General features: G+C 46.1%; 1 protein-coding gene across 1 annotated transcript in view; it reads right to left on the bottom strand.

Annotated features, from left to right (window-relative positions):
• Window positions 1-14,424, bottom strand: part of LOC142576617 (rifampicin phosphotransferase-like) — a 242,139-nt gene that overhangs the window by 76,558 nt on the left and 151,157 nt on the right. The window contains exons 28-30 of the mRNA XM_075686819.1: window positions 13,946-14,034; window positions 7,972-8,034; window positions 2,869-2,955 (exon numbers count right to left, since the gene is read on the bottom strand). Of these exons, the coding sequence (XP_075542934.1) occupies window positions 2,869-2,955; window positions 7,972-8,034; window positions 13,946-14,034 (239 nt within the window). The remainder of the gene's footprint in view (window positions 1-2,868; window positions 2,956-7,971; window positions 8,035-13,945; window positions 14,035-14,424) is intronic.

The raw sequence follows: 14,424 nt of genomic DNA, 5'->3' as shown, positions 1-14,424 counted from the left end.
AGCAGATCACATTGGAACTTCTGCATTGTTCATACGCTAACCGGATTCATGTTTACACGGATGGTTCCGTCTCGGAAAATTCTACAGGCGCCGTTGTTCTACCATCTCAATCGGTCGTCATCAAGTTTAAGACTTCACATGTAACGACATCTACAGGTTCCGAACTGGCCGCACTTCGCGCTGCTGTCGAATACATTGAAAAAGCACCGCCCAACAAATGGGCAATATTTTGTGACTTGAAAGCAGCCCTCCAGAGCTTGCGAAGTTTACGACGTGGCAATTATGAACAGCTGGTGTCACAAATCAACGAAACCTGCCATTGTGCATCTGAAAGAGGACATGATATCATATTTCAGTGGCTGCCGGGACATTGTGGCATCGTTGGTAATCACCTCGCCGATGACGCTGCCCGACGTGCCCAGGCTGGCTCACCGACACTCCTTATACCTTTATCCAGAGTCGACGCTGCAAGAGAGCTTCGCAGTCTCGCTCGTACAATCACGTTAGGTTGCTGGCATACACCACAGAACTCTAAGTGTCGTTTACACAGCCTCGACCCATCACTGAACCTTACATTACCAGCGAACCTTCCACGACGTGACGCAACACTGCTGTGTCGGCTGTGGGTAGGAGTAGCGTTCACCAACTCCTACAGCTATCGTATTGGAATGGCGGATTCACCAATGTGCGCTAAGTGCAACTGTGAAGAGACCATCAGTCACCTTCTGTGCCACTGTTCTCGCTTCGATAATCAACGTGCGACTCTCCTGTGTGCCTTGAATAGACTGGATGACAGGCCATTTACGGAAGCGAAGATCTTGGGAGCCTGGCCTCACAGCTCATTGGCCCAGAAAGCAGTTCGAGCGCTTTGTCGCTACCTGAGGGCAACAGACTTGAGTGCCCGACTATAGACATCCTACACCTAAGTTCTCTCTCTCTCTCCCTCTTTCACTCCCCATTCCCCTCCCCACGTGTAGGGTAGCAAACTGGACTCAGTCTGGTTAACCTCCCTGCCTTTCCGTCTTCCCTTCTCTCTCTCTCTTCATCAAGGACAAATAACACAAAAGAAATATCACAAAAACGGCAAAAAACACAAATATTTGAAGTACCATAAGGTAATTCAAATGACAAAGTTGTTGAAATACAGGTCTTTGCGCAAAACACGCATACCAACACAAAAGAATAAAAATGCTAGATCAAAGTAACCTGCAAAAATAGCGAATAAATACATAAAATGACAAAAGGACCTGTTAACCGCTTCAAGGAATCTGTCAGGGTTAGTTAGAGCAGCGGTTCAGGCGGCCAAATGATTCTTGTCGGGGCAAGTTTTGGGCGTAATAAGGAAAGCTACGTCCTACGTGCTTGCTCGAGGAATATGACCTTCGTAATGATGCTTAAGGCGAGATGATCTGGAGTAAGTAGGCTGTGTCCAGCGCGACTTAAGTACATGATTGTTATAATAGGTCTTTTGCAAAAAGCAGGGGAGAGATAATTTTCTGCGCATGGCAAGGGAAAGAAGATTAGAGCTATATTTTAAGGTAGCTCCGCTTGACATTCGACGATATTTCGGCACTATGAAACGCACCGAGCAATATTGGACAACTTCGAGATCGTTTATAAGGGTTTCCTGGCTGGGGTTGCACATGGATGAAGCGTATTCAAACACAGGACGTACGTGAACGGCGTTTAACTGTTTGTTCATTGGTGATCGTGCACGGGAAAAATTTCGTTTTAAGTAACCGAGCATACGACTGGCTGTGGATGTTACGTTGTCAAGCTGATCAGACCACGAAAAAAAGTTAGCAATCTGCACACATAGGACGGAGTAGCTTTCAGTGGTATTGCGAGTACATGAATAGCAAGGGAAAGTTGTGTGGTTGCGGGATGCTCTCATTGTTTTACATTTGCAAATGTTCAATTCCACGCTCCAGAGATCACACGAATGCGCAATAATATTAAGGCCTATTTGAAGGAAACCTACGTCAGCATGATTAGTAACAATGGCGCAGATAACGCGATCGCAAACAGAAAGACGAATGCACAAATTTGTATTGTTATGTATATCATTTATATAAATTTTAAACATGTTCGGCTGGTCGTTTCTGAGTGCTCTAGACCACCCTCGTGAGCAGCGTTGTCGTCGACTGGCCGAAAGAGCGCGCGCTCTTTTTCGATCGCTCTTTTCCCGCGCCGAACGCGCTCAAGCAGGTCTGAGCGCTGTCGTCGGAGAATTCGTCGAGATTATTAGCGCTTACCGCCGGGTCATCCTAACACAGCGTCGTCGTCATTGGCGATCGGGTGGATTAACGACGAACGCTCGTCCCGCCGGCGCAGGAGCTATTTTTTTCCGGTGGAGCCGGGAGCTTTGGCTTGGCGAAATGGCATGTTTTTCGTGGGCACGTGGCTCCACCTCTGCCATTTTATTGCGAAAGGAGTTATAGGGACACTCCAGGCGCATATCTGCCGTCGCCGTCGCCGTGGGGTTCCGTATAATGTACAAGGGCGATAAGATTGTCGCCGCGCGCAGTATGCTGTAGGTGCGAGTGGAAGCGCCCAAGCAATACGAAAGCAACCAGCACAAACATAGTTTAGTACTATAAACAAGAACTACTTAGCTGCGTTTTTTAGTGAATCAGGGCACTTTTAAGGTTGCATGCGTGTCACTTGAATTTTAGCGGCACGTGTGTCAGCCATAGCACTACATCTCTTTTTTGCTGAATAGTGTGAACTCATTTTTCACACCCCTTAGCCACGAATCCCGACACCTAAGCAACCAGCTCTCACCCTTCTTTCTCTCGCATATGCGTCATATTATAGTTATATAAATGCGTGCTGGCTTACTTCGTAACGAAAATAAGAAGCTCTTACCTCATTGATGCAGCGGTGGCCGTGGCGACTGAGGAACTCCCGTAATGTCTTTCCTGCTTCCTTATCCTGCAGCCAGCGCAACGCAGCCTGCATAATGACGACGTTAATAAATTTTGATGGCTTGGGGCGTAAGGACCAAGTATGGCCAAGAACGCCAGAACGACGACGAAACCAGCGGAAAAAAAATATTGGGAGTGAATTTACAGACAGGCTAAAATATTCACAAAACATAATTGACTGCACTGACACAACTAAATATGTCACGCTCTTATTTACACCAAACAATCATCTTTATTTAACGGATTTATTCGAATATTGTTCGCCTTCTCTTATCGGAAATGTTGCCCAGATTGACCTACAGGCCTATCCAAAAAAAAAAGAATTTTGACTTATATTTCTGAACAAAGCTAGCATAAGTAGCTAGCTAAGTTCCAGGATTGCGTCCACGGCATCTGTGAGTGGAGAACGCCGATATGGGCTTTAAGAAATGATGCAAGTCCAAAGCACTCGAAGGCACCAAGGACAACACCACTTGCGGAGCCGTGAAGGAAGGATCGGACAAAAATGACTTCTGTGGTTGTTGTGACAAGGTACAGCTTGTGGCATCGACAAGCGAGATTTAGCAGCTGAGCTTACGGTAAGTCAACGTGTGTTATGTTAAAGTTTTTTTTTATGTTTAAAAAATATAGGTTGACCTACACTCAAACCATTTTATTTCTCGGTAAGTAAGATACGCGGGGGTCGACTATATTCGAGTAAGTAAAGTCCTGCATGAACTAGTACATATATGTCGGGGACAGCTTCACGTGGAGTTCTTTTGCTATTTTAATAAGATCCCTAAGTGCTGCCACGCAACACTGCGCACCAGTAATGCAGGGTTGCGGGACGTCGCCCCCATCAGGGCAAATGATGCTCCACTCGGAAGCCAGGAGGGCCATTCAGTAAAATGGTGTAAAATTGCGTTGCCAGCTATGCAGATTCAAATTGCGCTGAACTCGCGCTTGGAGATTATACTGTGAAAAGGAACAGCCTGAATTTATTTCGCTTTTTTTCACGCAGTGCTGATTTCTTGTTTAGCACCCTGTGACACCTTCTCGTTGCTTCCTATTAAGGTCTAATTGCGGACGAAGTTCACGCAGCCGTTCGTTGTAGCTCAACATAACAGCTAGACAGGGAGAATAAATTGAAAAATGACGAAGCCTCGCCTGTATGGTGAAAATGTTTCGAATGCCAATGTTGTATTAATACAAGTGAACGCCTTACCCTTCCTCATTACTGGCGATCTACTGATGGGACATAGAACATCAGGGTATAAGACGACTGAATGTCGTGGTTCCGTTGTCCATTCCAACATGTAGGGGAGTAATCTACTCAAGGCGCCGACAAATTAGCGGAATATATTGAATGAGAGATTAGTGGAATCCATGTATTTGGCCAAAAAATTTGACCTATAGAAGGGCGTATATGAAGTACACTAAAATATGTGCAATCCAAAGGGTACGACCAAAGTAAAATACTTTCCCACCTCACCAATACCACTAAAGGTGATGCGATCCACCGCAAGAGTGAGCTTTAGGACACCGGTCAGTTAGCGAAAGGACTTGAACTAAGTGTGATATATTCTTCCTGTCAATAATATCTCACAACTGCATATTACGCCGCATTACAATATCAACATGAAGCCATCTAAGCAGGCGTCAAAAGCATGTTTATGGGCAAGAGTAGCCTCTTGAAGGCCAGGGTTTATAGGTAAACAATAACGATGTATTTAGAAAGAGGTTTGAAAAGTCAATAAAAACTGCCTTAATATTTCTCGTACCAATGTAGGCCTAAGTGGAAATCACGCAAGACATAATGGCACAAAATACCGCGTGCTTCTATCACGCCCAAACACTGACACGCATCTCCGGTGTGGTCCGCAGCAAAACAACGTGATTCTTTTTACAGCGAACCTGTGTATGGCTACCTTGGCAGATTTTCTGCGTCCGTGCGCGCACACCGTCACGTCGAAAAAGAAAAATAATTCGTCTCCGGAGCTGGTGTAAAAGAGTTTAGTCTTGTGGATTCATTAGCAAGAGTGTCAAACCCTATGACGAATGGCACATTGTTCAGCCTACTGCGCTCGTCGCAAGTGTCAAGTGGAATGATTAATGACCAATCGTTCTCAGTGCGGCGTCGCTCTCCGCCGCTAGGGAGCGTGCCGCTATAGCAACCAGGGGAACCAAGTGGAAGGCTTAGGTGACGAATGTCTAGAGCTTTTGAGATAGATTTACCTAGAAAATACCCCTTGCTTTGAATAGGAAGGGTTGAGGAGCCATGAGAAAGCCCGTATCAACAAGGGACTGAGGCAGGGGTGCCCTCTATCCGCACTGCTGTTTATGATGTACATGGTGAGGACGAAGAGGGCGCTAGAAGGAAGTAATATCGACTTTAATCTCTCATATGAACAGACGGGTACAGTAGTAGAGCAGCGGCTTCCACGTTTCTTTTATGTGGACGACATTGGGTTGCTAGCTAACAAGCAAAGTGATTTGCAACGTCTGGCTAATATCTGTGGACAGGAAGGCAAGGATTTAGGCTGGAAATTAACTGTTCGAAAATTAGGTGTTATGGCATTCAATGAAAACAGTGAACAGACAGTGGCGATACAGGGCCAGGAAATACCTCGGATAACAGTATATAAATACCTTCGTATGTGCATAAACGAATGCAATAGATATATGGAAACACAGGAAAAAACAATAACAGTGAATGGGAAGAGAAATGCAGCCAAAATGAAGCACAGAGCGCTAAGGGGATACAATAGGTACGAGGAGCTGTGAGGTATGTGGAAAGGTGTAATGGTTCCAGGACTGACTTTTGGAAAAGCGGTCGTTTGCTTTGAATCAGGCGTAGAATCAGGACTTGATGGGAACCAAAGGTCAGTGGGACGCCTCGCATTGCGCTTTCACGGGAAGACTACAAATGAAGCTGCGCAGGGTGATATGGGCTGGACTAGTTTTGAAGTGAGCGAATCTCGCAGTAAAATTGTGTATGAAGAACGACTGAGGAATATGGAAGAAAGTAAATCGGCTCTGAGAGTGTTGAGGTATTTGTACAGGAAAAACATTGATTCACAAGGGAGGAAAAGAACTTGGAAGCCTACCAGCAAGTATGCGGCCTGCATGGTGGGCAACGCAGCAACAAAGAACGTCAAGCGGAAAGTCAGAGAGGCTGAAATAATATCATGGGTGGCGGCGATGGAAAGGAAACCTGCTATGGGTGAATACTTAAGAGGAAAAAACGAAATCAGGAAAAAAAATTATGATAACCGAAATGGAAGCGAATTGCTTTTCGAAGCTAGATCGGTATGCCTCAGAACACGCACCTATAAAGCGAGATGTAAGAAGGAAGAAGAATCATGTGCTTACTGGGGGAAAGCTAGGGAAACGATCGAACATGATTTATTAGAATGCGAAGGCATCTACAAAGCGGTCGATTTAGGCACCACTGGCCTCCTTGAAGCCCTTGGGTACAGCGACAGCAGTGGAAAAGTAAACATGTCCGCAATAGGAATTAGTAAGAGCCGATTCAAGTATTGGTGGAAGAGAAAAAGGGAAACGACAAAAAATGGAGACGTACAAAAGCACAGTTCGCAATAGGGGATCAGAAAATTTGGTTGTGGGAGTTCATAGGGTTTTTTTTTTTGTTTAAGCTAGGTAGGACATAAGGCAGTATAATAGCAAGAGCTCTGTGGCACAACCCATCGCCCCGTTCCAAAGGGGACGCTCATACCATCCATCCATCCACCCACTATAGCATCCAGATTGGTGGAAGTAGGGAAATCACAAACAACGTTCCATGCAGGGGTTCAGAAAGTTTGCTGGTGGGAATTCGTGTTTGTTTTTTCTTTCTTTTCTTTCTTTTTTGACATAGGGAGGACATTAGGGATTATAATAACAAGAGCTTGGTGGCGCGTGCCTGCGTACCGTTCCGAATGGGCCACTCATAGCACCCATTCATCCATCCATTCATCCCTCCATCCATCCATTCATCCTTCGTGTCCGTGTCAAGGCCGTGATAAACATACACGCATGTATCGTTCAGTGTGTGTTTGCCTATAGAGCGACGTCAGTGTCGCCTAGCCACCGGATCGGCAGTTGGTCCCGGACCGGAGCGATTACATGGGGCGTCGCGTATCGTGCGCACGGAAAAGGAGCAACGTGTGCTTTTAGGACGGCGACGGGAGCAACAGCGAGAGTGGGCGTGCCGGCGGCGGGAAGAAGCTGAAGCCGATCGTGCGTCTGTCGACGAGCCTGGCCCGTGGTGTGTGCCGAGCGACCAAGACCCGCAGCGTGCGTGTCAAGAACGGCGGCGTAACCAGCACCGGGAATGTCTGCGCCGGCGGCGCGACGCCGCTAAGGCCCGTCTTAGCAATCCCTTGCCCGACGACGATCCGCAGCATGTCCGTGATGAGGGCGCGCGCGAACAGAACCGGGAACGTAAGCGCCGGCTGCGGCAAAGTAGCACTGGCGAGGCGCGGATATATATATATATATATATATATATATATATATATATATATATGTATAATTTCGTCCTTTCAAAAGAACACATAACAGATTCGCTGGTCGTCCTTCACAGAGTGGAAGAGCCCATGAATTTCGTTCTCCTACATTCGCTTTGGAAAGAGCCCTCTCCCTTGTTTACGCAGAGAGAACATGGTCCTGTGTTATTTCTATGAACGTACCTACCTTGTTTGCCGACAATTTTGTGATTCAGTGTTTATGCAACCTAAGAGATAGATCTCATGAATGCAGGAAGATCTGTCTGTCTCTCAACAGCGTATGTGCAAACAGATAAAGTGGTGTTCCAACAAAACTGTGCTTGTGGCACCTACTCAATGGTCCTGGCGGCCGCATTTAGATGGGGGAAATGTAAAAACCCGTGTTCCATACATTGTGCATACGTTAAATACCACAGGTGGTTGAAATTAACCCGCAGTCCGTCACCACCGTGTGCCTCATAATCATGTCGTGGTTTTCACAGGTAAAAAAGCCCAGAACTCTTAAACAAAAGTGCGAGTTTTATGAGAGATTGTAAATAATTAAAGACCACAATTACCTCCGTGTCCATTGTCTTGAAGTTCCCGGCCTCTGGGTGTCTGTTAATTTCCGCCGCCATTTTCTGGGTAATAAAATGGAGCAAGACATAAAATGTTTGATTACTCTTATATGCAGATGTCATGTAAAGGCCGAAAGGTCTGGCAGCTTGTGTAACAAAAACTTCCGAACGCTCCGGAAATATTGATAGCCCATCTTGAACAGAAACTCGTCACTTGAAAATATGCCGTTCATAGGCTAGTGTGTAAAACACGGTATAGCCAGTGTTCAGAATTGTAGCTCTAGTCATCATACAAAATGGGCCGTAAATAAAAAAGCACTGCAAGTCCTTGGTGATTTCCGGGCTGCCTGCTTTCATAATGTAAGGACTCATGTATTGGTCATATTTACTAATCACCACACAAGAAATAAATGACACATTATAGTTCATACTCACCAGGTCTGACGTACTCCGCCCTAATTTGAGAAGGTTGACCCAATATTGATATCTCATTCACTGACAGCTCAACACACTCGGCAGCCGCGGGCTGCACAGGGCTGCAAAACAGCAGAAGTCTAACCTATTATAATAACATACATGAATAATTATATCGGCAAATCAATCAAATGTTTATTATGTAAGTGTTTATTAGTCACCAGCATTTAAGCTGACCGTTAGAGCAGGGCACGGACTCTCAGCATGAGCGGTGTCCCCAAAGCAAAACACAGGAGAGGTTGACCCACTAGAAAGCGCTGGAGAGGATGGCCCACTATAGTATTCCCCTTCGCTACAATTACCCACGGGAAGGAATAGGGAGCCGTCCAGTGACCTAATAGCTCCTGAATAAGGGTGGATCATAGTTCGTCTTGAGGCGCTTGGCGTTGACAATGTCGTGTCCACAACGGTGCATGTCCCAAGATGGTTGAATTCATTCGATCACGCGGTCTACGGGAGAGGCGCGTTCGATGATACGGTAGGGCCTTTCATACTTAGGCAGTGGTTTTGAAGAGAGACCAGGCGCAGCGAAAGGAACCAAGAGCCACACAAGCGCTTAGAGAAGGAAGGTGGGTAGAAAAATGATGTCACCGCAAATGCTATCCTGACAAGCTTGGTCATTTGAGGTAAATACCCATATCTTGCGGACAGGAACACACGTCCGCGATCACTGATCAGTTCTTGAGATGGCCCCTCACGTAGGACGAATCGACGGAGCAGGAAAGCGGTAAGATCGAGTGCTGTAGCTGCCGGAAAAGCGTCGGTTTTGGCGTATCGCATGAAGGTGGTCTAGTGCCACAATGGCCGAACAGTTTGCGGCCAATGTCAGGGGAAGGGGCCCATACAAATTGATGTCGACGTGGCCAAACGGCCGGGTAGGGCAAGGTGCAGGTTGCAGAACTGCTGGCGAGATGGCGAGTGAAGATTTTCGGCGCTGATTTTTGGGGCAAGAGCGAACGGACTTCTAAACGTAACTGTACATACCTCGCCAGTAGTACGACTGTCGAAGGGGCTGATAAGTTTCGAAAACTCCCTACTGTCCACATTGTCGATCAGCGTGGAAAGCCGCGCACATGTCGGAACGGAGACTGCGAGGTACTATCACTAGCCATAGGCGCTCGTCGGGGTTATAATGGCGTCGGTGAAGCAGTTTGTCGCGAATGGCGAAATGGTGAGATTAAAGACGCAGCATCCGAGTGGTTGGTGCTGCTGACGAAGCAGAAACCACGTCTATAAGAGAGGTAATCCAATGGTCCTTGAGCTCTTCAGAAGTGATGGTGGTAAGGTCAAGCGAAGAAACGGTAAAGTGGGATAGAGCGCAGCAGGCATTGTCGTCAGACAAGGGAGAGCGTGAGAGGGCGTCGGCATCACAATCCTGGTGTCCGCTGCAATAGAGCAAGCGGCGATCGTAGTCCTGCAGTCAAAGTGTCCATCGGGCAACATGGCCTGAGGGACCTTTCAAGGACGACAACCAACATAGTGCATGGTGTTCCCTGACTACATCAAATGGATCGCAGTGCAAATAAGGCAGCAGTTTAGTAAGAGCCCAGATGATGACCAGGCATTCCTTTTTGTCATAGTGTAATTTGTCTCAGCTTTTCTAAGCGTACGACTTCCATAAGCCATGACATATTCGGGAAAATCTTGTTTGCGCTGGGCAAGATGAGCACCAAGGCCAACACCACTGGCATCAGTGTGTACCTCTGTAGGAGTTGTCGGGTTCTAAGGGGGCAAAATTGGCAGAGGCGTTAGCAAATGACGGAGCTTCTTGAAGGTCTCGTCGCATTCAGACGAAGACGAGCGGATGGGCCCATTACTTCTGAGTACCTTCTTCAGGGAAGATACGATGGCGGCGAAATTGCGAGTGAAGTGTCTAGAGTAAGAGCACAGACCTATGAAACTGCGCATTTCTCTGACGGACGTTGCCTGAGGGAGCTTGGCGACGACCCGATGTTTGGCTGGATCGGGGATTCCATTCTTAGACACGGCGTAACCTAGGACTGTGAGCTGCCGAGCTGGAAATCGTCACTTTTTCAGGTCTAGTTGTAGGCCCCTGCTTTTTAAACACGTCAAAACACAATAGAACAGGTGAAGGTGCGTGTGAAGTCAGGAGCAAAAACAACATCGTCAAGATAGCACAAGCAGATGTGCCACTTAAGTTCGCACAGAACTGTGTCCATCATGCCCTCATGATGCCCTTGGCCGCCGTGGTATTTAGGCCGGAAAAAATCCTCAACATGGAGCCCATCAATTTTTCAACATACCCTTGATGTCAATATCATCCGTATTTTCATTCTTTTCAGAACGTATAGGAGGGGTACGTAAGGGCGTTGCTGCAGGCCTTGATGGTAACGAGGGCCACTGCGTCTCCAATGTGTTTGAGGCCGAAGACGAGTCGCCTTTCACTTTCGTAGAATACAAAGGCTTTGAGGCACGTGTTTCTTATTCCTCCGACGAGCAGGGGGTGGAAGATGCACTTGAGCCGTCGATCCTTCTACGCGAGGAGGGCTGCGGTCCCATCGACGTCGGTGTCGTGATTGGTGCCTATGGTGGCGAATAGCCCTTGCCGCTTCCCTGTGTGTGGAATGACGTCGAACCATGTTCTACAGTATACCCACTTCATTCCTGACCTTTAGGCACACGTTCGACGTTGCGTCGTGGGCACCACAACAATTTGGACACTTTTCAACAACGTTGCAATTGCTGTCTCTATGAGGTCCACCACATCGTTTGCATGTTAATGCACCCTTGCAAATTGCACTGACATGCCCAAGTTCCATACACTTGTGACTATGTAGAAGCCTTGGCAAGTAAGGACGTACTGAATGCCTCACATATCGAGCCTTGATGTGTGTTGGCAATGTTTCCAACTGGAATACTAGTTTCACACATCGCGATTGTCCAAAACGGTGAATGCTGAGCACAGGAGCTGATAATGATATTAGTTTTGCGAGATCAGTGTCTACAATATCGATGTCTACGTCGTGGATGACGCCTGTCGTCGCTTCCTTGCCGTATGTCGGGAATGCGCGAACAGTGATGCTTCCAAACGGAGTGATGTTTTTCAGTGTTTCCACTATTGTCGGTGTATTCACTTCCACCGAGATGATGTTATTTCGAACGTTTATACGTATTTCTTCAACTTGACCATCGGCATTTCGTTCCAAATATTCCGACAGGCTCTGCCTATTCATTGAGTTGAGGTTGTCTGTTATCGTTGATGGTACATATGCAATAGTGTATGACTACTTGCCACTTGCGTTTTCCGTTACCTGACGACTGGTTGGTAATGTCCTTCTTATCTTTCTCTTCAGATGTCGGCTCGACAACAAGGTATAATCGCTGCCCGAGCGCATATCTTCAGTGAAGGAGCCATCAGATGACGCCATCGAGACCATGCTTAGGTGGAAGCGGTCACTTATGTCGGCGGCACAACGAACTGGCCGTTCAGCACCCAATATATGGACAGGGTTTGGGTCCCCTATTGCAGAGGACGACGTGCCCCAATTTTTTTTGTCACTGATTGCAGAAGTCACAGATTATAAAAAAGAAAATGCAGAGAGCGGGAAGCTGAAGCTGCTCGCTACGGTCACTTTTTCTTCCTTCCAGATGATCAAGATGATTTGGGGAAGGGTGCTACCATAATATGGAGGAAACAAAGATATGATTTCAGACGTGTTGATTGTAGAGGTCCGAGTCACGGTATATTTGAGAGGGCTGAACTATGGTCGCCAGAACCGTAAAAGTGCTGCATGAAAATTGATATCAATTTATTCTGGTCGCGTCCACTGAGGCCCAAAATTCATTTGCCCATTCTACCCCAAACTACAGAGCCCCACTCTAGTAGGGGAAGATACTAGGTAGAATAAAATATAACGAAGGCAAAAGTGAGTAGGTGTCATGCAATGTACAACTAATTCCATGACCGAAAAAGCGCGCGCAATCTCACGTATTTAGCGTATGAAGAGGAGCATCAAGTTTCGTCAAAGTGCACACAAAATCTTTCATTTTATCCACCGTGTGCAAGGGAACATCCTGGAGGGTGTATAAAATACACAAAGTGTGTTTTCCGCGTATAACATTATGCCGTATTTCTGGAAACACATAAGAGTAACTCATTCTCTCTGCACCCGCTTGGGTGAAAAAAAATTCTTTTTGGTGGTCCATCCAATTGTCAACGCTGCTGACACTCTGAAATAACTTGAAGTCGTCAGCATATAGAAGAAATGAACAGTGCTAAATTCCTAGCTAAATCACATTTACAAAAAAGTATGTATAGAAGAGGGCCAGAACAGATTCTTGAAGAACTCTTCTGTTAACTTCATGCCCAACAATGCTGTGGTCGTTAATGCTTAAGATGGGTGATCTATTACTGAGGTAATTAGATCCTAGACAGTGGATGGATGGATGTGTGTCGTTTAGTGGCGCAAGGGCCAGGTGTGGCCAAAGAGCGCCAATCCTAGACAGTGATTGAAGATGGTATTTCCACTTGCGTAAGGTCTTTAATGAGGAGCTCATGGCAAATTATTTCAAACCATTACTTAGGTCAAAATAACCAGCACCCAATTGGCCCCTACTAAGTACTACACTGGAAGATGGAGCAATAAATGTAACCAAGTTAGCTATATTGGATCGCCTTCATGCAAAGCCGTTCTGCTCATCTACTAATATGTCATTAGCACTAATAGAAAGCAAGGAACGCAGTACAGATTCAAACACTTCAGACGCCGCGCAGAGGGTAGATATGGACCAGTAATTAGTAGTTGCACTTCTCAGCAGCCAATTTATGTAGGGGCACTACATGTGATACCACCCAAGCAGTAGGGAACGCGCTAGACTTTTGGTAACTATTGAAGATGCGTGTGAGAACAAGAACAAGTATGCTCCTTTAGGTCGCAATAATAATAATAATAATAATAATAATAATAATAATAATAATAATAATAATAATAATAATAATAATAATAATAATAATAATAATAATAATAATAATAATAATAATAATAATAATAATAACAGCAATATTCGTCATTAACATTTGCATCCTTAAAATGGCAAACTGAGCGAGTTCGTGAGCTTGCAATAGTATATTAAATTTCATTATTGATAAAAACGCCAACAGGCAAGGAAGAGTCTAGAGCACAGGGCGGTCACTCAAGAACAACATTCTAAATTTAAAAAAAATTCTGCTGTTAGTAAGTGCTCATCCTGTGTTCTACACTTTTCCTTGTCCGTTCGTGCTATTCGCAATAATGCTTCAGTGATTTATCATCATTATCGTGATCGTCACAATTGTCCTACTTTTATGTCAATGGCAGGACGAATGCGTCTGCCAAATATCTCTAATTATATGTCTTGCGCTAGCCTGTTCCCAAGTTATGCCTGCAAATTTTCCAATTTCATCATACCAACTAATTTCAGTTATCTCACTGCAGGGTAGCCTCGTTTAGCGCGCTTATCTAGGCGATTGTGAAAAGACAGCATAAAAGGTACCCCTCACCTGTAGTGCGCAGGGCACCTCGGCGCTCCACACGTCACCAGCAGAGGTCATGAGAGATCCGAAGTCAGAAAGCACTGCGTCTGTCCATTCTGCGCATAACCATAACAGTGTGTGTTCAGAAACGCAGGAGAGGGAATGAAGAAGATGGTGACATGGGACTGTCCGGTTAGAAGCATGTAAGCTGCGAAGGAAAGAACAGTGGTCCTTGCCACCCGCGCACCTACACAGCTGCGCGACAATATTGGCCCCTTACATGAAATGGCATCCTGTGGCTGCGTAGGCTGCGAAGCTCGCGGCTTCGCATAGAAACAATAATATTACAGACGCCGAGTCAGTGACTGTGCTAAGCAACAACACTGCAGCGCATCCTTTTGCCTGACCACTGACAACTCCAGTCATACGACCAAGCTCTTCCTTCGAGAAACGATTGGCATTTGCTTGAACGTGGCTATTCCGTGCGTACAGACACTGCTGGGCGC

This window comes from Dermacentor variabilis, chromosome 3 (genome assembly GCF_050947875.1).
Source record: "Dermacentor variabilis isolate Ectoservices chromosome 3, ASM5094787v1, whole genome shotgun sequence".
Lineage (NCBI taxonomy): Eukaryota > Metazoa > Arthropoda > Arachnida > Ixodida > Ixodidae > Dermacentor > Dermacentor variabilis.
This window is presented reverse-complemented; position numbering and strand designations above follow the sequence as displayed.